At 44.5% G+C, this 24,242-nt stretch overlaps 2 protein-coding genes across 10 annotated transcripts in view; both read left to right on the top strand.

The window, feature by feature from the left end:
* SEMA5B (semaphorin 5B) overlaps positions 1–24,242 on the top strand; it is a 363,514-nt gene that overhangs the window by 106,028 nt on the left and 233,244 nt on the right. For all 9 annotated transcript variants that reach the window (XM_073305098.2, XM_073305088.2, XM_073305090.2 and 6 more), the window contains one exon: positions 5,091–5,152. The gene's annotated coding sequence lies outside the window, so the exon portion shown is untranslated. The remainder of the gene's footprint in view (positions 1–5,090; positions 5,153–24,242) is intronic.
* LOC140895910 (uncharacterized) lies at positions 15,620–17,389 on the top strand. Its single transcript, XM_073306810.2, has 2 exons — positions 15,620–16,283; positions 16,853–17,389. Exons 1-2 carry the CDS (start codon positions 15,701–15,703, stop codon positions 17,371–17,373), a joined length of 1,104 nt encoding a protein of 367 aa, XP_073162911.2. The 5' UTR covers positions 15,620–15,700; the 3' UTR covers positions 17,374–17,389.

Below are 24,242 nucleotides of genomic sequence, written 5' to 3'. Positions count from 1 at the left end.
GCACCAGAGCCAACCCAACGGATATCCTCTGAGGGAAAACTTTCTGGTCGTGGTGCTTGGGGTGAGCACACGCCTACATTGGAATGGACATCAGCAACACATCTCGAAGAACAACATTTATGCAAAGTTAGTAACTGTTTTTTCTGCCAGATGTGTGCACAGCACTGTACAAGCCAACGGGATGCAGCTTTTCTGCATTGAGGATCTTATCAAAGGATCAAATCCTGAGGCCTTGACCCAGGTTTTTCTCAGTGTTAACTAAAGGAACCTTCCACTGACTAAATTATTGGCCCATTTACATTATTATGTATTTGCTCCTTGTGAATTTGGCTGGTGGTGATTTCTGATTCCTAAAAGGACTCTGAAATATTACAAGGGAAAACACCACTTTATTCAGCTAAACCAGGGCAAGCAATCCCAGCTGTAATAATAAAGCTGGCCTAAAAAGCTTGCACAGTTTGAAAACTTAGCTATCTGTCTTTGAACCTTGTTAGCTTTTCAGTTTCCCCTTTGGTTCAGTGTGCAACCACATGCTGCCCCTTCAATCATACTGATATAATGCATGAAACTTCAACTACTGATGATCTCTGGCTGGTTTTTTTGCTGTGTTAATGTTCCTTGCTATGCAACTAAGTGACAGGCATGGGGAATCTGTGGTGAGGCTGGGAGCCTAGCACTGAACAGTTAGGGGTCTGATTAGTTTGGAGGGGGGAAATGTTGACATTGTTACAGTATTTTCTTGTGGTTTTATATAGTAACCCAAACATGACATTCAATGCACTCTTTCATTTCAGGTTAATCCTACAGCTCCCTGTTTAAATGTTACTGACACTAATGCAAAGTGATTAGAGCACTGCATTCACCTTTTGTGTTTGTCTTTGTTCCTTGCACATGCATTGGGAGCTTCAAAGGGAGTTTAGGATTAAGGAACAATGGGTTAGTAGATGGGACCCCGGACTTGGAATCGGGAGACCTGGGTTCAAGTCCTAACTCAGCTACAGACTTCCTGTGTGACCTTGGGCAAGGCACTTAATCTACTCTGTAAACCTGGATAGTACGTTCCTACCTCACAGGGGCAATGTGAGGATTAAAATCCATTATGAGGTTGCTCAGATGCTATCCTGAAGAGAGCCACACAAATAGCTAGGTATATTATACCCTAACACCAAAACTCCATCTTTATTTAGACTTCCATAGATCTTTGTCTGCAGCTCTCAGAATGCTTCACAAAGGTGTGCAAACATCATTATCCTCTTTATACACGTGTAGGAAACCAGAGGTGCAGAGGAGCAAAGGGGTTTGTGTAGGATGATACAGCAAGTTTGTGACAGAGTTGTGAGTGTAACCGGACTCCCGGTTTTCTACACCAGTGTTTTTCAAAGTTCGGGTTGCGACCCAGGACTGGGTTGCGGCATGAAAGGCACTGGGTCGCTCTGGACAGCCGACCGGGACCCAGCCCTGAGCCGCTCCCACACCCCACACCCCAAACCCCTCATCCCCAGCTCCGTTGGGTCACAGGCATCAACAATTTTCTTGAACTGGGTCCCCAGAAAAAAAGTTTGAAAACCACTGCTCTACACCGCAGCTGTTGCTTCTTGAAGGCGGTGCTCTACAGTGTAATATTCTGTCCTTGGTAGCATCTGTCATTAAAAGCCAGTGGGCTGCCTGTGTAACCCATGGGGGAGTGTGCATTACAAGTTCTCCTCTGTGCCTGATCTGCCAAAAATATGAATCTGTTCTAGCCCCAGGAGCAGAAGCTTGGTTCTTTAGCTCTTTAGCTTGGTTCTATAGCAGTTTGTGCTTTTAATTCTGGAGGTCCTCGGTTCAAGCCCTGGTGTGTTGGCCAAGATGGCAACCGGCATGTAATCGTGTTCAGGGTGAGGTTTGGTCCTTATTTTACATGGAGTTCTACTTATTAATGTTTCTGACAGTTCCTTCTTGACGCTCACTGTCATACTTCACTTAGAATTACTTGACTCTGGTTGTGCAAAACATGGAGGCTGAGATCTTTCATAGCTGCACATGGGACTTGAACCCCAGTTTCAATTAAAATTTGTGGAAATAGAGCATCCAAATAATCTGACAGAAAATCCCACTCATAAATCATGTTTATTTTTTAACTGAGAGAGGAGAACAGCTTCATGCTTTAACTTGGGAGGGAATTCAAAATTAATTCAAGAAATATAAGGATTAATTTCTTTAGTGTAACTCAAGCAGTGTTCAAAGAAAGCCAACATGTCCATCCCCCACAAAACCCCACTTTCTACAAGTAGATTACTGAGCCAACTATGTAAACACATATTTAGGGAGCTTTTTATATTGAGTCAGGTATTTCAGGTCAGCAAAGAAAGGCTAAGAATACAACGTATTAGGGAATTTTTAAGATGCTGTGTGAAGTATTCGTTTCCTGGACTCTAACACTTCCCCTTAATGCTAGTCTGGGGTTTATTGACTTCTTAAGTTAGTGTTAGGTAAACTCATCACTGCTTCCAAACACACATGCCAGGTAGTTTATAGACTCATACATCTTAGGGCAGAGGGACCATTGAGTTTGTCTGGTCTGACCTCCTGCATCACAGCAGCCATGAAAATCCCCTTAGCGATCCCTTCTTTGAACTCAGTAGCTGGTGGTTGAGCTACAGCATGCCTTTTAGACAGCCCCTTCCTCCAACCATGCCCCCCCTTCCTTCATTCCTCTCCCCCATCTTGAGTTGACTTGTATATATTATGGTCTAATGAACTAGCAAGGGTGGTTGTGTAACATTGCCCTAAAGCAGAGGCGCTCAAGGATGGAGGTGGGGGTGAGGCTGGAAAGAGATTGGGTGGGCTGTCTGCAGGGATGGGAATGCACATGGTGCTCCCCCACTGGCTGTATACAGCAGTAGTATCGTCTGAGCTAAATGTTATTTACACGCCCTTACCTTTTTGAGGCGAATCCTCAGGAGCGTCATTGCTAGTGCGACTTCATTGATGCCCATGTTGCAAAGAGCCAGGGCAGAGCTGTGGGGGAAAGCCCGGGGCTGCTGTGTGGAAAACTCTGACCTCCTCTGGTTCCCTCGGGCTCTGCAGTGCTTGGGATCCAGCCCCAGGTAGAACAGCTGGGGAAAAATGTGTGGAGATTTCCTCTCCGAAAGCCTCTCCTCTAGTTTTTTCCACAAGCGCAATTAGGGAAGGGAAGGAAATTGAAAGATGATGGTGATTGTGTGACCGTGTGTGACAGGTTTAAAATGTTACAAAAAGGGGCCTGAGAGCCGCTTCAGCATTGTGGAGACATGATAAATGAAGTTTTTTGTGGAAAACAATTGCCTCAGTCCTCTCTGCCAACAGTGTGAATGCTCTTCTGTTGTTGCAGCTTCCTTGTTTTTCCCAAATTGGGTGCTGCTGCGATTATTAGAACTATGTATTTTTTTGCTGTAAGATCTGCAAGAGCTACACACTTTAGAGCCAGGGGTAGTCAATTATTTTTTTGGCACGGTCCAAATTTCTTGGGCAAGGTACAAATTTCTTTGGGCAAGGTATAGTCAAGGTCCAGACTCCAGAGAAAAAAATAATAATAATAATGATAATAAGTAAATAAAAATATTTTGGAGTCTGTTCAAAAGCATCTGGCCGTCCAGATTTGGCCTACGGTTCACCTATTGACTATCCCTGCTTTAGAGTCTTTTCTACAGGGAGGATAAACAGATATCAGAGATGAGTGAGAAATTCAGAGGGCCAGGTTCTGATCCCCTTTGCTCATGACAAGTGGCACATTCTCTCTGGGAGGTCCACGGTCCAGTGCTTAGGGCACAGACGTCCTGTGTGACTTTGGGCAAGTCACTTAGCCTCTCAGTGCCTCAGTTTCCTGTCTATAAAATGGGCATAATAGCTGTACCTACCAAACTGGGTGTTGTGAGGATAAATACATTAAAGATTTTGAGGTGCTTAGATAGCTACCTTCCCGGCCCCCATGACTGTACTATCTAGAGAGAGATGGGTGCTCCCACTGACTTCAGTGAGACTTCTCTTGGAGTAGGTGCTATTCGATGTGGGTAAGGGTATCAGAATCTCTCCCAAAGTGAATAACAGATTGGCTAAAAATTGTGCACACAACCAGTCTGTGCTAAAACAATGTATACTTTTCCTTATTGTTGTGGTCCTGCCTGTCTACTTACTTACTTTCTCCAACCTCCTGTCATTTAAACTGTGAGCTCTTTGGGGCCGAGACTGTCATTTATTATGTTTATATAGCACCTCGCACAAGGGGGTCCAAACGGGTTGAAGCTTTCTGACACTACCGCAATCCAAAGTTTCATCCTATTAATAGCTTACTCTTGCCTCTTCACTGTCATCAAGCAGCTAATGAGTTTCTCAAATTCTGCAAACCCATTGTGAGACTTTCTAAATTCTAAATGTGGAATTCTAAATGTGAGCTGTGTAGGTTAGTTTGGATTGGACACGTTGTATGTTTCTGCTTCTTGAATGGGTGAAGACAACTGTTAAGAATTAGATATGTGGAGCGAATGTGCTTGTTTATGAATTTGCTTTTCACAACAAGAGAGAGGATGGTTCAGTGGTTAGTGGTCTTACAGACCTGGATTCAACCACGGACCTCCCTTGTGACCATGGGCAAGTCACTTAGCCTCTCTGTGTCTCTGTTCCCCATCTGTAAAATGGTGATAATAACCCTGCCCTTCCTCATAGGGAGTCTGTGAGAATGAGTGCATTAAAGATTGGGAGGTGCTCAGATACTCCGGTAATGGGGGCCATTCACATACCCAATTTTCAAACAAATGCTATGTTGCTGTTTCTGCAAAATTTCTAAATCTGGGGCTAGGATAAATGCAGAAAGCAAATGCAAAAGTGGAGTGTGCACAAGCAAAGCAAATTCTAAAGCCACATTGAAATGAACTTTGACGGGAAGGTTTTTGTAGTCTTTGCCCTACTCTGTATTTTACTCTTAATTCAAAATATCAGGGTTATTTAAAAATTATTATTTTTAAATAATAGTAAAGCTTTTTTTTTTTTTTTGGTTAGTCTCTGCTCTGTTCTGCTGAGAGCTGGTCCTGTGTGTCCTCTCCCTACTTACATGTTCTTTGGTGTTTCCTCAGGTTACTACAGGATATTTCCCTGAGTGTGACTTTGAATGTGACACAACAGTGATGCAGAGACAGTAAGTATTTAAGACTCTATTTACAGCCATGGTAACTCCCCCCCCTATTCTTTGCTAGGACCTGCCTTCTGTTTCTGAATTCCTTTATGCAGAAAGCTTGGAAGGAAATGACTGTAAGATCATATGGTTCCAAAATGGAAGGTTCAGGTTGAGACACTTTGCTTTCACAGCTTATTGTTCTCTTGTTTAAGAATTCCAAAAATGGCTTGTTCAGCTTGGATGTGGAATGCCAGGTGAACTCATCATTATTGCAGGAAAGGGCCCAGAACCATAAAAATAATAAGAGCACTAATCTCTATGAGCAGCAAATAAAAGGCAGTGATACATTATCAAAATTTGGCATGCAATACCCAGGCACAGAACAAGCAGAGGGTGTTGGGCTACCTTCTGCCTGTTTGTGGAGGTCCCATCGATATCACTAGGAACTCCACTCTGAACCAAGGAGACCATAATGTCTCTAAACCCTGGAGTGGCATGCTGAGGGGACCTACTTTAAGTGGTGCTACACCAGGAATGAATTTGACTTTGGGTTCATTCCAGCCCTGACTGTTTTGTCAGCCTTTTGTCACTTTGTATCAGAATTGGAGCTCCGTGAAGGCTTTTCACACCTAAAAGTAAACGTTTTCAGCCTTTCACCATTTATACTTTGGGGAATAAAGTTTCTGGCAATTAGCCTAAAATTTTCATTACATCCAAAAGTAGCTTCCATAATGGGAAGTTCCCTTCTCCTTCCACAAATGTTTTTCCCCTTGTCTGGCAGAAAAACTATTTGTGGCATAAACCTGGTTAGATTTATTAGCCCTGGACTGGAGAGAGTTTAAAAAAGGAAATGGCCTGCTGTTATTTATTGGTTGGTCCCATTTCTAATTTTTATGGGTGAATTAAATAAACAACTGTGAATTTCAGCAGATCTTTCCTAAGCTTTATGTTATGCCTTCCACTCAGCTCATTTGCTGATCTATTCAATCTCCATTTAATTCAGTGGAAAACTCAGCACCCAAACCACTTATAATGAAGACAAAACCATTTCCAGCCTTTATTTCAGTCATTGTTGATGGCTTTGGGCAGGTGTTATCGGATAACTCAATGATTGGCCATTGAAAATGGTAATTTTAAGTATTTATTTATTTATTTATTTTTAAAATATCAGTAGGCAAGGCTGTTTTTCTCAAGGAGATCAAATGTGAAAGAGCTCAAGTAAAAGACATGACAATAAGAGAATACTAAGAGAAAAATGGTGTTGCATAGGTGTGATTAACTTTATAGGTGCCTCTGTGTTATGCTTGCTGTCACCCACTCTCTAATGGTCACAATGAAAATCTTATCAGCCATTTACACCAAAAAGTAGATAATGGATTTTGCAAAATTACAGGCCAAATCCCGCAGCCTTTCCTTGCATAGAACCTCAACTACTTTCATTAGGAGAAAGATTAGAGCTCAGATTTGGAATGGACTAATACCTGCTTGATCAGATCCTGTAGTCCTAAATCCTTGCTTTGGATATTTGACTGCAATCAGAGTTTGCATGAATGAGTAATGAAGTGTGGGAACTATTGCAGAGTTGTCCATAGATATTTGGTTACTTACAGAGATATTCCTTGCGACAGTTATACTCTTAAATTGCCACAGGCCAAATGTGGGATCCAAAATGAGGAGGACAAAAACAAAATTACTCCAAGAAATTTAAGGATTCATTTCTTTAGTGTAACTCAAGCAGTGTTCAGAGAAAACCAACATGTCCATCCCCCACAAAACCCCACTTTCTACAAGTAGATTACTGAGCCAACTATGTAAACACATATTTAGGGAGCTTTTTATATTGAGTCAGGTATTTCAGATCAGCAAAGAAAGGCTAAGAATACAACATATTAGGGAATTTTTAACATGCTGTGTGAGGTATTCGTTTCCTGGACTCTGATACTTCCCCTTAATGCTAGTCTGGGTTTATTGAGTAAACTAGTATTTAAAGAGTCCTAAAATGCTTATTCTTGACCTCCATTGATGACCCTTTATTGTTGGGCTTGTCTTCACTACCGCGGCTGCGCCGATGTAGCGCATCTGGTGAAGACATGCTATGTAGATGGGAGATGCTCTCCTGTCAACGTAATTACTCCACCTCAATGAGAGGCGGAAGCTATGGCAGCAGGAGAGCGTCTCCTGTTGACAGTGCAGTGTAGACGCTGCTTTAAGTCAAAGAAACTTACTTCTGGCGGGCGGGCAGGGAGGTGGTTTTTTCACATCCCTGAGTGGCGTAAGTTACATCGAGTTTAGCAGTAGTTTAGACAAGCCTATTATATTATGGAAATCAAGACTGCTATGAAGTCTTAAAAAACACATCCAGTGAATTTTTGACAAATTGTAACCCCCTGAAAATAAGGGTTTCTATAACAGAAATACCAGAAATATCAATCAAATACCTTGATTAGCATAAACTATAGGGTAAACCAGAAGTAGTCAACAGGCAAACCGCTGGCCAAATCTAGATCACCAGGCGCTTTTCAGTGGAGTATAAAATCTTTTTATTTACTTATTATTATCATTATTATCATTATTTTCTCTGGAGTCTGGACCTTGACTATACCTTGACCAAAAAATTTGGACCTTGACAAAAAATAATTTATTACTCCTAGTGTAAACCATAGCTCTGTCTTCCTAAAATGTGAAACCTGTACAAGAAACTTTATTTGTGACCTCCCATCTTCAATGATTGTCCTAAGTAGTCCCGAACATATTACATCCACTTCTGCTCATAGCTTCTTCAGGTTTACACCAGATTAACTCCATCAAAGTCAGTGGTGTTATACCAGATTTACCCAGGCACACCTGAGAGCCGAATTTGGCCCATTGACTACAATTCTCCACTAATTTCATTCCAAGATCACCTGTATTGAGCAACCTTTTACTAGCCAAGCAACCCAGAGAGCCTGCTCATGAGAGATGCAGAGCATCCAATATGGGTTGAGGGTGCTCAGCACTTCCTAGGTTGCACTCAGGCTGCGATTCAGTCAAACACTTAAATGTGTGCTAGGTTCTCTGCTGAACTGGGAAGTCTTCAGCGATGGGTTCGTAATGGGATTAGTAAATAAAAGTGTCAAAGGATGTTGGCGAATTTTTTTTTCTAACAGTGATTTGCTCTTTTCTCCTTAAAAATAAGCGTCACAGATTTTATTTCTACTGGTGAAAGATATTTTGCACTAATGTTTTTGACTGTGCCGTGTAATTAATCGTCTGTGTGTGTGTGTGTATAGAGTAGGCAAATGTAAGTACACATGTGACAAACTGACAGTATCCTGAAGAAACCTTATGGAATGAAGATACACTTTATTGAATTAAGATAAACTTTCTGAATTAGGGTTAATATCTTTGGGGTACATTGTATGAAAAATGGCAGGTTTCAGAGGAACAGCCGTGTTAGTCTGTATTCGCAAAAAGAAAAGGAGTACTTGTGGCACCTTAGAGACTAACCAATTTATTTGAGCATGAGCTTTCGTGAGCTACAGCTCACTTCATCAGATGTTTACCGTGGAAACTGTGTGTTGTGGCACTGTATGTACTTTCTCTAGTAGGGTGGGGGAATATGCTAATGAACTTCCTGGTTATCAGCCATTGTAGCCATCCCCCCTGGGAGCAAATGCACATAGCTGTTCGAACTGGATTCTCCAGAGAACAAAAGGCAAAGAAAAGACTTCTGGATAAATAACCTGGGTTTGATGGACTCAGAGTCTTCTTCCTGATCCAGCACATGGACAGGACCCCTGGTCCACAGAGGGCCCCAATCCTTAGGATAGGCTTGGAAGGACTGGACCTGCCAGAATCCATGATAGGGTGAACTCTGACAAGCTTATTAGGATGCATGTAGGTTCTTTTATTGTTTTCTCTGTAATGCATTTTACCTTAAGAATAAAGTAGGCTTGCTTAAAACTGTGTGGTAACTTATATATCTGTGGCAATCGCTCTATCAGTCTCTGAAGAGAAAGCAAGCAGGTCTGTTTAAGCAGACTGCCTTTGTTGGGAAATACACAGTGCAATCAGGGAGCTGTGCAGCCTGGCCATATCCCGGTCAGAAAGGAGTGAGATGTGAGAGGCAACAATTGGGAAGCTGGAAGCCGGTGAGTGGGTGACCTTGCAGGACCACAGAGGGGAAATTCAGGTGCCGTTGCCCTAAACTGTGACAACACGCTCACCTGTTTACTAATCCAAAACCTTTATGTCCATTGATTTAAACTGCTAACATGCTTAAAGTGTGGGTTTTTTTCTTTTTTGCCAGTGTTTCCAGCCAGACTTGGAAAAAATGGACATTGCAGCTTCTTTGATTCCACCTCCCAAGGGACACCGATCTTTGCTTCCCCTGTTTTCAGATTCAACAGGCTACAGAAACACTAGGTGTCATTTAGCTATTAAAGATTTTGTTTTCACCGATCAATGTGGAATAGCATCATTAACACAGGCAAATTACCATGCTTCATTGTACTCTGTCCATGGTACATTAGAGGCCCTTTCCCATCGGTAAAACTGGGCCTATTCTTCTGTAAGATGAGGGGCCCATTGGCAGTTCCTTGGCAAGTTAGACAGAGGAACTATTTAATGAAAGAGAGAGTAGCCTAATGAGGGGAAGAAATTGAACGTGACATGTGCAGGGAAAAATACCAAAAGATTGATCTATAAATCATCAAATTATTTCACTGAAATGTTTATCAAGTTTCCCTAAGCAGACTGCTTGAGAGAAGGGCCTGCAATTTTGGGGGAAATGGATTAACAAGATTATTTTCACAGTGTGTTTTACAAAAATCAAGCTTTCCATTCCTTTCCGGTATCAAGTGGAGTGCCCCAAGGGTCGGTCCTCGGGCCAGTTTTGTTCAATATCTTCATAAACAATCTGGAGGATGGTGTGGATTGCACCCTCAGCAACTTTGCAGATGACACTAAACTGGGAGGAGAGGTAGATACTCTGGAGGGTAGGGATAGGATACAGAGGGACCTAGACAAATTAGAGGATTGGGCCAAAAGAAATCTGATGAGGTTCAACAAGGACAAGTGCAGAGTCCTGCACTTAGGACGGAAGAATCCCATGCACCGCTACAGACTAGGGACCGAATGGCTCAGCAGCAGTTCTGCAGAAAAGGACCTAGGGATTACAGTGGATGAGAAGCTGGATATGAGTCAACAGTGTGCCCTTGTTGCCAAGAAGGCCAATGGCATTTTGGGATGTATATGTAGGGGCATTGCCAGCAGATCGAGGGACGTGATTGTTCCTCTTTATTCGACATTGGTGAGGCCTCATCTGGAGTACTGTGTCCCGTTTTGGGCACCACTCTACAAGAAGGATGTGGTAAAATTGGAAAACGTCCAGTGGAGGGCAACCAAAATGATTAGGGGACTGGAACACATGAGTTATGAGGCGAGGCTGAGGGAACTGGGATTGTTTAGTCTGCAGAAGAGAAGAACGAGGGGGGATTTGATAGCTGCTTTCAACTCCCTGAAAGGGGGTTCCAAAGAGGATGGATCTAGACTGTTCTCAGTGATAGCAGATGATAGAACAAGGAGTAATGGTCTCAAGTTGCAGTGGGGGAGGTTTAGGTTGGATATTAGGAAAAACTTTTTCACTAGGAGGGTGGTGAAACACTGGAATGTGTTACCTAGGGAGGTGGTGGAATCTCCTTCCTTAGATATTTTTAAGATCAGGCTTGACAAAGCCCTGGCTGGGAAGATTTAGTTGGTGTTGGTCCTGCTTTGAGCAGGGGGTTGGACTAGATGACTTCCTGAGGTACCTTCCAACCCTGATATTCTATGATTCTATGATTTCTCTTCTGTGTGGCAAATGCTCTGCTTTCAGACTAATGGAACCTGGCTTACAGTGCGTAGCTTTCTGTCTGCAAAATGCTGTATTGGCTTTTGGTGCAGGAATCAGACTTGTGCTAAAAAGGCCTGACTTTTACAAATCGGTTTTTAGTTTAATAAGATGAAACCAATTAACCAGAAAATTCACTGCCAATGGATTTTACAAGTATATAAAAAATATATTGCTTTTTCTCAAAGCATTTCATCACGCTTTAAAATTTTTTCCTTTTCTTTCCTTTGCTGCAGCAGTGGTACAGCACAGTAATGGATTTATCCCCAGATCTGTCCCTTACACCTGTTCCGGAGGGCATTGGTCTCCTGCCCTGATTTATTTATATATATATATATATATATATATATATATATATATATATATATATATATATATATATATATATATATATATATATATATTGCCATTCTGTCGCACTTTGCTCCAGGTGTTCAGTGCAGCTTGCTCATGGCCTGGGGAAAAACAGGGCCCATACCTTATAAAAAGGTGCTTCTTAAAAGGTTACCTAGAGAGCCACAAGTAGCTTGTTGGTGAAATTTACGAGAGAAGACCCCAGGGCTAATCAGCGCTCTCTCAAAAACAGGTGTTAGTACAAGCAATGGCAAATTCTGAGCAGAGAAGATGTTGAGGAGAGTCGATAGGACCTGATTGTCACCTCCTGCTGCTTCCACAGGAGGGGAAATGGCTTCTAGAAACTCTTAGCGCTAAAACAGGTGGGGAGGCGGAGTTGTCTGGCGACAGTCAGGTGGTATCGCCAGGTCCTGTGGACCTGGCTCCTGAACACTGCTGCCTGGTCTTTCCCTCTCCTCCATGAGCCATGCTGCTTTTGTCTTACCCCACCACTGAGGAGGATAGAATAATTTAACAGAGAGGGATTTGATTCCCACACAGACTCTCTCTGTAGTTTTCCACCCCCAACTCCTCCACATACCCATGGACCTCAGCTGTGTGCGTTGTCTGTGAAGGAGCTGCTGTGGCTTACAGTGGGGATACTGTGAAGCCACTGCTCTTCCCTTTCCATTTCTCTTGACCCAGTTCCATCTGTTCTTTGTCTCTCCTCCAGCTTAAGTTCAAAAGAACAAATGCCACTATGATGATTTGGGAGCAACCTAGGACACTGCATTGACTTGGGCTGACTTGTTTCTATCTCCTCCCTGTCAGACTTAACCATCAGGGGCTCTGTTTGCTGTCAGTCCACAGGCATAATTCCTACCGAGGTCAATGGTAGGACCTCTAAGTAAAATATGAATGGTGGGCTTTGAGACGTAATATATGACTTCACTAGTTTGCTGCGGTTACCAGCTGACAGAGCGCTGCGAAGGTGTTCTAACGATTGCTAAATGTGGTACGCATCAGTGCCCAAATCAGTGCATGTGACACAGGAAGCTGGTGGCTGCAAACAAGAACCTGTGTCCAAAGAAGTTTTGAAGCAGCCTCCAAAAAAAAATCTACACCATCATCTGGAGGAAGAGTTTGCGCAAATTTTCAGTAATATTCAGGGCTTTATTTAGTATTCCTATTCCGGACGTAATTCAGAACAACAGGGCCTTTATTGAAACAGTGTTTCCAATAAGAAGAGCTCTCACGGTCCGAGCCCAAGATATGTTAGGACTGGCACAATGTTATTGTGAATGGGCTGTTTCTTACTAAGAACTGTGTTTACTACATAAGTCAATTTTTTATTCCAAGGAAATGAATAAGCTTTTTACCAGGGGAGTGTTTTTTTTTTTGAAGTAGAAACCCCTAAATTTTGGCTAGATCTGGATTTAGGAATAAACAATACAGACTTTGAGGTCTCTGAGTCTCCTCTCTAACCGCAGCAACTTGCAAATGATACTCCTCTTCCAAAAAGCAGGGCAGTCCCTTACCCTTTTCCAGTAGCTGGAGCAGGAGAGGCAAAAGTGTTGTTTTGGAAAATTGCGTTAAAATTGTAAGCTATCACAGAATCCAATGGCTAAAAGTTGAAGCTAGACAGATTCAGACAGGAAATAAGGTGTACATTTTTAATGGTGAGAGTAATTAACCATTAGAACAGTTTACCAAGAGTTGTGATGGATTCTCCATCGCTGACAATTGTTAGATCAAAATTGGATGTTTTTCTAAAAGATCTGCTCAGGGACCTGTTATTGCCTGTTGTAGTAGGGACTCCCTCTTGTGGCCAGAGGTATTTCTGCAGCTCCCTCCGTCTATCCCCTCTGTTTGGGGCCTCTTAAGGAGTACAACATTGTCTTTCTCTGGGGAACCATCATCTCTCCCCTGAAACTGGGTCAGTAGCCCAAAGTAATTCAAAATAGGCCTCAGTGTCCCAAACATAAGGTCCATCCTAGCAACCCCATAGTTCATACCCAACTCCAATGCTCCTGTAGACTGTGGAGCCTTTATTCTGCCCAGCAAAAGCATGGCTCTCTGGCTCTTCCTCTTTCTGAGAGTGGAGGAGGTATATATATTCTCCTCCTTCTGAGAGCTCCTCACTATTGGCTAGGAGAGAGGGGAGCCTTGGCCTCTCCTGTGCTATGAGACTTCTAATCCTGGTCCCTGAAAGTAACAGAGTCCTGGAATTTTCCCCTTTCCATTGTTAACTCCCTGGCTGGAACCACTTCTTCTCTTACCAGTTCAAGTGGTTCCTTGGGCTGTGCTCACACCAACATCCCTGAGATGGGATTTCTCCCCCCTCCCTTCCCTGCTTAGTTTAAAGGGTCAGTACACCCTGTTACACCTGTGTTGTACAAGAGGGAAGGGTTGATGATCACAGTGGTCCCTTCTGAACTTGGAATCTGTGAAATTTCTAAGAGGTAGCCTGCAAGTAGGACCAGGAAACTGAGCACTAGGAAAGTGTGCAATCGGAGGCCATCTGTAGAGAGCCAGCCTAGAGCAGATGTGCCTCTCTGTTTTAGGGAGCAACCCACGTTGTCTCTCTGTGCTTGGGTTCTTGTGTGTTATCGTTCTGAATCCTAAGAAATAAGGTAAGATTGCAACCTTCCAGCAAGAGTGTTTTATGTTTTTATCTAACTTCTCTGTGCATATACCTTGAACATAGCACGAAATCACTGCCTAAGGTTGGATTCCACCGTAGGTGCTTCCCCCCAGGTACCTCTATTCTTTCTTGCTTGGGGTCTGTCAGACCCTAAGGCTGGCCCTGATAGTGAAGCAGCCCTGCTCTCCTCCTCTTTACCTCTGTATCTCCCCACCCTCCGACCCAATAAATAGATAAAAATATTAGTGACACCAAAGTACTACTGCATGGCATCATACTCTGCCATGTGTTTCTAACAGCTTTCCAGGAACCCTTGGCTACTTGGAGCAAGTTGCTAACTTGAGGGTAATAATTTTGTCTGGGTTTTGTCACAGAAATTCAATTAAGGAGGATTATAAACACAGTTGTAGGCCTGTTTCATTTACAGTTGCAAATGAAACCTGGCCCACACACTGATCGTTTATATGGGAAGGGGGAATGCCGTGTCATTTTGTGCAGCTAAGATCGAAATTACCTGAGTGTTCCTTTGTGCTGCTTCACTTGTTACAGACATGGGAGCGGTGGGGAGAACCTGGGGGATAAATAAAGAGGTGGTGGAAGGGCGCAAGTCAGACTAGCAGGGGGAAAACCACCCCTGCTGTTTTTCAGTAGGAGGCACACTTCTCATGTACACATAATAAACTCCCTGTGGAGGTTTATTCCTCCATAGAAACATGCCCCGAAGGGGAAGAGTGAGGAGTTATTTATTTTTGTTAACAAAGTGCAATGTTCTGTTTCCACAGCCCTGGGTTTGCTCCAAATCCTGCAGCCACTGGGGCGAGGTGGGCAGCTTGCTTTTAATTCTGATTTCTGGGCTGCGCCAGCCACCTTTTTTTTTAAAAAAAAAAAAATTCCTTTTTAGCTTTTCAAGTGTCTCTGCAAGCAGCTGAATTCCCCAGGTGGGTGTGTGTGGGGGGAGAAGCAGAGATGCTTTCCAGGTTGGAGCCAAACAATAGCTGCAGCAGAAACGGCGCCCATTTGTGCCCCCCCCCCCCCGCCCAATCAGTCAGTATCTTCTGAAATCCTGAAAGGGGAGGTTTTAGGTTATGCAAGGGGGGGAAGAAGTAAAAGCAAGTCCTAGAACCCTGTGGTGGAGCAATATTTGCATCTGTGAAAGAGTAACAGGCCTGAGCTTTCCTTTGCTACAGCGAACGTGGGGACTGCATTTGACTGCAGTCTAGAGAGCCTCAGAAAGGCCCCAGTTTCATCTTTTGTTCTTATATTGTCACATTACACTTCCTTAGGCAGGCAAATCTTGTGCTGATTTCAGTGGGGTTGTTGCCTGGATAAGAACATGCAGGAGCTGGCATGCCATGAACTATTAATTAGCCCTGGTCTACACTAGGACTTTAGGTCGAATTTAGCAGCGTTAAATCGATTTAAACCTGCACCCGTCCACACAGTGAAGCCCTTTATTTCGACTTAAAGGGCTCTTAAAATCGATTTCCTTACTCCACCCCTGACAAGTGGATTAGCGCTTAAATCGACGTTCCCAGCTTGAATTTGGGGTACTGTGGACACAATTCGACGGTATTGGCCTCCGGGAGCTATCCCAGAGTGCTCCATTGTGACCGCTCTGGACAGCACTCTCAACTCAGATGCACTGGCCAGGTAGACAGGAAAAGAACCGCGAACTTTTGAATCTCATTTCCTGTTTGGCCAGCGTGGCAAGCTGCAGGTGACCATGCAGAGCTCATCAGCACAGGTGACCATGATGGAGTCCCAGAATCGCAAAAGAGCTCCAGCATGGACCGAACGGGAGGTACGGGATCTGATCGCTGTTTGGGGAGAGGAATCCGTGCTATCAGAACTCCGTTCCAGTTTTCGAAATGCCAAAACCTTTGTGAAAATCTCCCAGGGCATGAAGGACAGAGGCCATAACAGGGACCCGAAGCAGTGCCGCGTGAAACTGAAGGAGCTGAGGCAAGCCTACCAGAAAACCAGAGAGGCGAACAGCCGCTCTGGGTCAGAGCCCCAAACATGCCGCTTCTATGATGAGCTGCATGCCATTTTAGGGGGTTCAGCCACCACTACCCCAGCCGTGTTGTTTGACTCCTTCAATGGAGATGGAGGCAATAGGGAAGCAGGTTTTGGGGACGAAGAAGATGATGATGAGGAGGAGGTTGTAGATAGCTCACAGCAAGCAAGCGGAGAAACCGGTTTTCCCGACAGCCAGGAACTGTTTCTCACCCTAGACCTGGAGCCAGTACCCCCCGAACCCACCCAAGGCTGCCTCCTGGACCCAGCAGGCGGAGAAGGGACCTCTGGTGAGTGTACCTTTTAAAATGCTATACATGGTTTAAAAGCAAGCATGTGAAAGGATTACTTTGCCCTGGCATTTGCGGTTCTCCTAGATGTAGTCCTAAAGCCTTTGCAAAAGGTTTCTGGGGAGGGCAGCCTTATTTCGTCCTTCATGGTAGGACACTTTTATCACTCCAGGCCAGTAACACATACTCGGGAATCACTGTAGAACAAAGCATTGCAGTGTATGTTTGCTGGCATTCAACCAAAATCCGTTCTTTCTCTCTCTGTGTTATCCTCAGGAGAGTGAGATATAATTCATGGTCACCTGGTTGAAATAGGGTGCTTTTCTTCAGGGACACATTCCTGCTGTGCTGTTTGCCTGTGGCTGAACAGAAATGTTCCCCGCTGTTAGCCACGGGGAGGGTTGAGGGGGTAGTCACGCGGTGGGAGGAGGCAAAATGCGACCTTGTAACGAAAGCACATGTGCTATGTATGTAATGTTAACAGCAAGGTTTACCCTGAAAGAGTGTAGCGACTGTTTTATAAAATGTGTCTTTTTAAATACCGCTGTCCCTTTTTTTTTCTCCACCAGCTGGATGTGTTTCAATGATCACAGGATCTTCTCCTTCCCAGAGGCTAGTGAAGCTTAGAAAGAAAAAAAAACGCACTCGCGATGAAATGTTCTCCGAGCTAATGCTGTCCTCCCACACTGACAGAGCACAGACGAATGCGTGGAGGCAAATAATGTCAGAGTGCAGGAAAGCACAAAATGACCGGGAGGAGAGGTGGAGGGCTGAAGAGAGTAAGTGGCGGGCAGAAGACAGGGCTGAAGCTCAAATGTGGCGGCAGCGTGATGAGAGAAGGCAGGATTCAATGCTGAGGCTGCTGCAGGACCAAACCAGAATGCTCCAGTGTATGGTTGAGCTGCAGCAAAGGCAGCTGGAGCACAGACTGCCACTGCTGCCCCTCTGTAACCAACCGCCCTCCTCCCCAAGTTCCATAGCCTCCACACCCAGACGCCCAAGAACGCGGTGGGGGGGCCTCCGGCCAACCAGCGACTCCACAACAGAGGATTGCCCAAAAAAAAGAAGGCTGTCATTCAATAAATTTTAAAGTTGTAAACTTTTAAAGTGCTGTGCTTAAAGTGCTGTGTGGCATTTTCCTTCCCTCCTCCACCACCCCTCCTGGGATACCTTGGTAGTCATCCCCCTATTTGTGTGATGAATGAATAACGAATGCATGACTGTGAAGCAGCAATGACTTTATTGCCTCTGCAAGCGGTGATTAAAGGGAGGAGGGGAGGGTGGTTAGCTTACAGGGAAGTAGAGTGAACCAAGGGGCGGGGGGTTTCATCAAGGAGAAACAAACAGAACTTTCACACTGTAGCCTGGCCAGTCATGAAACTGGTTTTCAAAGCTTCTCTGATGCGTACCGCACCCTCCTGAGCTCTTCTAACCGCCCTGGTGTCTGGCTGCGCGTAACCAGCAGCCAGGCGATTTGCCTCAATCTCCCACCCCGCCATAAACGTCTCCCCCTTACTCTCACAGATATTGTGGAGCACACAGCAAGCAGTAATAACAGTGGGAATATTGGTTTCGCTGAGGTCTAAGCGAGTCAGTAAACTGCGCCAGCGCGCCTTTAAACGTCCAAATGCACATTCTACCACCATTCTGCACTTGCTCAGCCTGTAGTTGAACAGCTCCTGACTACTGTCCAGGCTGCCTGTGTACGGCTTCATGAGCCATGGCATTAAGGGGTAGGCTGGGTCCCCAAGGATACATATAGGCATTTCAACATCCCCAACAGTTATTTTCTGGTCTGGGAAGAAAGTCCCTTCCTGCAGCTTTTGAAACAGACCAGAGTTCCTGAAGATGCGAGCGTCATGCACCTTTCCCGGCCATCCCACGTTGATGTTGGTGAAACGTCCCTTGTGATCCACCAGAGCTTGCAGCACTATCGAAAAGTACCCCTTGCGGTTTATGTACTCGGCGGCTTGGTGCTCCGGTGCCAAGATAGGGATATGGGTTCCGTCTATAGCCCCACCACAGTTAGGGAATCCCATTGCAGCAAAGCCATCCACTATGACCTGCACATTTCCCAGGGTCACTACCCTTGATATCAGCAGATCTTTGATTGCGTGAGCTACTTGCATCACAGCAGCCCCCACAGTAGATTTGCCCACTCCAAATTGATTCCCAACTGACCGGTAGCTGTCTGGCGTTGCAAGCTTCCACAGGGCTATCGCCACTCGCTTCTCAACTGTGAGGGCTGCTCTCATCCTGGTATTCATGTGCTTCAGGGCAGGGGAAAGCAAGTCACAAAGTTCCATGAAAGTGCCCTTACGCATGCGAAAGTTTCGCAGCCACTGGGAATCGTCCCAGACCTGCAACACTATGCGGTCCCACCAGTCTGTGCTTGTTTCCCGAGCCCAGAATCGGCGTTCCACAGCATGAACCTGCCCCATTAGCACCATGATGCATGCATTGGCAGGGCCCATGCTTTCAGAGAAATCTGTGTCCATGTCCTGATCACTCACGGGACCGCGCTGACGTCGCCTCCTCGCCCGGTATCGCGTTGCCATGTTCTGGTGCTGCATATACTGCTGGATAATGCGTGTGGTGGTTGATGTGCTCCTAATTGCCAAAATGAGCTCAGCGGCCTCCATGCTTGCCTTGGTATGGCGTCCGCACAGAAAGAAGGCGCGGAACGATTGTCTGCCGTTGCTCTGACGGAGGGAGGGGCGACTGATGACACGGCTTACAGGGTTGGCTTCAGGGAGCTAAAATCAACAAAGGGTGTGCCTGTACATCAAGGAGTATTTCAGGCAGGACTGCACGGAGGGTTCCAATAAGAAATGGTGCACCAAAGTTATCGTTGTTATTGGAACAAGGAGGTTAGCCTGGCCTCTGATTGATACATGGCTAGATTAACCTCGTTGCGCCTTCTCTGTGACTGACTGCAGTGTGATCTAGACAGGGGAGGAGGAAAATGAGTCCAAAACAAATCTGGTCTATGTCTTGTTCTGACCCACTCCATCGATCCTTTACATCTTTGGCTGGCAGCAGACAAAAAAGGCGCGAAATGATTGTCTGCCCTTGCTTTCACGGGGGGAGGGAGGGTGGGAACGGGGTCCTGACGATATGTACCCAGAACCACCCGCGACAATGTTTTAGCCCCATCAGGCATTGGGATATCAACCCAGAATTCCAATGGGCAGCGGAGACTGCGGGAACTGTGGGATAGCTACCCACAGTGCAACGCTCCAGAAGTCGACGCTTGCCTCGGTACTGTGGAAGCGCTCCGCCGAGTTAATGCACTTAATGCACTTAGAGCATTTTCTGTGGGGACACACACACTCGAATATATAAAACCGATTTCAAAAAAACCGACTTCTATAAATTCGACCTAATTTCGTAGTGTAGACATACCCTTAGAATACTTAGCTCCTATGTGTGTCCCCATTTTACAGATGAGGTAACAGAGGGGTGCCCAAGGTGACTCAGCGGGTCCTAGCAGAGGCAGGAATAAGAAGCCTGGTCTGCTGACTTGCATTCCAGAGCTCTATGCATTATGCCACTACTGCTTCCCATGTTAGTGAGCTCTCCAACGTGCTGTGGACCTACACCAGACCTTGCCTTTTATTGCAGCTCTTTTCCAGAACAGTCTATCTTACAGCCTCGCTTTCTTCTGGATCTTGGGATTTCAGCCAGGAATTTGATTGCCTTACTGTAGTTCCAAAAGGCTGGATTCCCCCTCAGATAAGGGGAAATAGGCTCTTTTGTTTTAGCTTTAGATCAGATACTGCCTCCAAACACCTCGGTGTAACATCCTGACACTACTGATGTGGGAAAGAGAAGCCGTTAGTTTATGAACTCTCAAAACCTTCAGCAAGATCCATCAAAGACGGTCCAGTGAGGTGTAAATGATATCTCCCTGTGCCAGCCCAGGCTTTGCCCCCTCCAAAGGGAAATCTGCCCTGAGGGATAGTAGGTGAGGTTACCGCTACTTTCCGCCTCCGGGTTTTCTGGTAGGGTTTGTGGGTGGGAACAACTTAAGAGTTTATGGATGGGGCAAGATCCATAGGAGACTGCTCCTGGGATGCATTGAATCAGTGTATCTCCAAGTAGCTCGTGTCTTCTGCCTTTTGGACACTAGTCCTTTGAGCGCACCTAGTGGATAACAAGATCATGGTGTCTCTTGCTACTAATGAGAGTGTGAACTGGAGGATGGTCTGGGATTGGTCCTGGGTGGGGAAGTGCGTGGGTGGGCGGGCGTATGTGTGGGTAGGTGGTGGTTACTGGGAGGTAGCCCATATTGGAATTGTATATGGTGTAAGATGGGGAGGGGAGTCCAAGACCATTTCTAGTATATAGGCTGAGGTAGGCCTCACTCTCTTCTTTGGCTTGTTCCCCACTATTGGGGGGCATCCAGCAGGATCTGCACTGTGAGATGCCAGCACAGATTCTGCACTGAATCCGGCCCTTTGTAACTCTTTATGGTGGTGGTGGCATATAGTCAGTGACTTCACTGTACAGGCACATACCCGCTGGCAAAGGTAAGAATGTTCCCAATGCAGTATTCAAAACAAACAGGCCACTCACTCAGTCCTAGAGGTGAACCCTCCTGGGCTAGGGTGAGGGGCAGTGCTGGGGAAAGCAGACATCCTTGGGGCCAAATTCATCCCTAATGCAACCCCACTGAAATCAAAGGCCTTCACTAGGTGAATTTGGTCCCTGTTGCCTTTGCTGTACCTTTTCTGTGAGTTAATTGAGGAATCCAGTTATCAGTCCAGTGCCTTTCACCACCATTCAGTCCATGTAAAGTATTACTTTGGACTAGATCTCATGAATGTGTGGATGAGAGGTTAAAGGAACTCCATTGAATTCAACAGATTTACTCTAGTGGACAAACAGCAGGTGATGAGAATCTGGATCAGCATGTTTTATAATGGCTGCCAGATGATTTTATCACAGATTAAATATTTAATTTTGTTTTTAAGTTTGTTAATGCAAATAAAAATAGCAAGGTTTTTGAGCATCTTTCAGTCTGAAGCTAGTAGATCCCCAGCTGGTGTAGATTAGGGTAGCTCCAAAGACTTCTGTTTTGAGGATCTGGCCAATTGACTTCTATGGGGTTGCTATTGATTTGCACTAATTCAAGTTGAATCAGAACTCAGTGATACTATGCTGATAAGTATCAGTTGAGAATTTGTCCCACTAATATCCAAGAAATAAAACATGAACTTCATCAAAGTGCCTGAAAGATTCTAAACTGGAAAGTTGGTGGTTCAGGTTCACGTGGCTTGGTATGGTACTCTGTATTTTGCATAAAGTGCCCTTACATTAATGATATCTGGCAGTGTTGCTTTCTCAGATCCATAGTTGAAAAATAATCATCTGAAATCAGCTAGGATCAGGACTGAGATACTTTTACTAACCTAGTTTAAAATCGCAGTTGAATCATTCCTTCATGTGGCAGGCTAACTGGTTTAGAGCAAACAATGCACACAGGCAGCAGCCGATTCAGCAGTTTTCCTGGAACTTGCCATACATTTTTGTTTTTTTTTAACGATATGCTTACGCAGCAGAAAAAAATGAGCAATTGAATCATGAAGCTAGATAAAGTGCTGCAAGTATGTGCTGTATGGGGGTCCTTTTCCACCAAATAATGACTTTATCTCCTTACAATAGAAGAATTGAAAGAGATGTGGGAAAGTAGGAGTGAAACACGCTCAGGATTCCATGATTCATTAAAGAGGAAAAGGCCAGCCATTAATATGGGAATTAACCCTCCAAAGTTGCCTCACTTGAGCAGCTGCTGTAGGGAGGCAATGCAGAATGCACAGACTAGACTCTAATGCCCTTTCACAGTGGCTACGATTAAACATATAGTGTTTGTTTCAGCAGCATGTGTGCCACCTCCGTGGGGACAGTTTGCCTGAAAGGGAGGAAAACTCAGGACAAGAAAAGCATTGTACAACCTTTCACCAGTCTGTGTGTGCAGCGTTTGTAGATACCAATGAGCCCCTGGCTGGATTGGCACTGCTTGAGGGGGAATCTGAGTTTGTTGCTAGAAATTATTATTGTTGTAGGCACTGGAGCAAAAATGCTAGTTGATCGAAGGGAGGAAGGTTTGGAACTGTAAGCAAACAGAGAAGATCCATTATGCATTTTTGCAGATGATAAAAGGCTGACAGTTGGAGTCTGCTTATCAAAGAAATAGGTTTATTAGGATAGTCTGTGCTGTCATTAAATAGGCTTCTTTTTATGTTTCATTTTATTTCATTTTCCTGAAGGTATCCAGTTTTTTAAAATCCACTTGTAATGCACCAGAAAAATTGCTAATTTAGATTATTTCTTCTGTTAACGCATAAAAGGAGCATGAAGCATACAGTTCTCTCATCACCAATGGAGCAGGACCTCAGTGCAAACCAAATACTGCTTCTAAGCTTGGGCTTTCCTGGGAAATAAATTGCAAATCATCTTAAAACAAGTTTGTTCCTTGCAAGACGATACCTGTAGTGGAAGTGTGGCCGCAGATCTGTCCCTTAGCATGAGCCTGATGCCTTCAGCACTGCACAGAAAACTAGGTAGGATTTATTGTAACTAGTCACTAGAGAGAAAAATACTAGAAGACAAAAGTGTTGTTTGTGTGATAAGACATCCCTGTGATGAATGGACCTTTCCTTTCGAATCAGGGAAGCAACACGTTGTGATGTGATTTGCTATTTGCTCATAGAGAGAGAGAAGCTGCTGCTTTCCTCTTTTGAAAAAGTTTGGAAGACAAGAAGTGAGACATTAATAATTGAAAATCCAAGTACAGCAATGGCATTTGCCTTAGGAGAGGTCTTGCTTGACCTGAGGAGTATGTTCACTGGTACTTTTCACTCAGGGGTGAAAGCAGCAATTCTCCATAATTGCGTGGGGAGGGAAATTTCAGTCAGTGACACCGAGTCAAATCCCTGCTCTTGCAGAAAGTGCCCTGGGATGTTAAATGGCCACATGCAACCTCTAATTTGAAGGTCTCACCCTAAAGACACTTGCACAATGACCTACGTGGAACTCAACTCCTCCATCTACTATGACATGAAGCTGTAACATGGTAGTGCTCATAAAATGCACACAATATTAGGCTACCTGAGTTTCACTCTTAGCATATTTATGGGCCTCCACTACAGGTGGGGTTTTTGTGTGTGGTCTCATTAATGGAACAGCAATAATAAATTGAAATGTTAACGAGGGATCATTTCACCAACATCAGAGGATATTAACAAACTTGATGAGACCTTTGAAAAGAAAATGACTTCTTAGTATAATTGTTACGTGTAGTCCCTAATTGTCTCCTTTCAAAGGAGTGTGTGTAATTGGCACAAATGTGAAGCTAAAAATGTCATTTCACTTGGAAGTTTTTAATCCCCTAGTTGCCTTACATTGGAGATGAGATCCATAATGCTCCAATGCGCTATTAAAGGTAGTAATACTAGGCGTGATCAAACTCGGGTGTAGCTGCGTGGGGTATTCAAGACAGTGCCTCTCGTTAAAATAAGGTAATGAATTTAACTGGTGTAAGGTAAAGGAAGTTGCTCTTGGTCAAAGTTTCATGCCTTGTTTCTAAGTGCTTGGAGACAGTCATCAGAGACAAGGACATTTTGAATGTAGGCTGAGGTTAGAACCCAGAACAAAGAGTTGAAGAGGGGTTTTAACCTACAGGTGAGCCGACTCACTGTGTGACCTTGAGCAAGTTACTTAACCTCACTCTCTCTTTTTCCCCCTCCCAGGTGAAATGGAGGGGGGTTACTTAACTCACAGCGATGTTCTGAGGCTTCATCAGTTTGCATTTGAAGTGTTTCAGTACCCTCTGATGGGAAGCACAAACAGAAGTGCTAAGGGCCAGATTCTCAGCTAGTGTCAATTGATGTAGCTGCAACTGAGAATCATCTGGCCCAATATGTGTTATCCTTTTCAGTTGTATGTCATGTTTCA

Source organism: Lepidochelys kempii, chromosome 11, assembly GCF_965140285.1.
Source record: "Lepidochelys kempii isolate rLepKem1 chromosome 11, rLepKem1.hap1, whole genome shotgun sequence".
Taxonomy (NCBI): domain Eukaryota; kingdom Metazoa; phylum Chordata; order Testudines; family Cheloniidae; genus Lepidochelys; species Lepidochelys kempii.
Note: the sequence above shows the minus strand (reverse complement) of the source record. Positions and strands in the feature narration are given on the sequence as shown.

Bases quoted from the DNA above. Each gene is read 5' to 3' on its own strand.
- LOC140895910 (XM_073306810.2), top strand. From the start codon at position 15,701: ATGCAGAGCTCATCAGCACAGGTGACCATGATGGAGTCCCAGAATCGC. The intron at 16,284-16,852 runs GTGAGTGTACCT...TTTCTCCACCAG, and splicing joins AGGCGGAGAAGGGACCTCTG to CTGGATGTGTTTCAATGATC.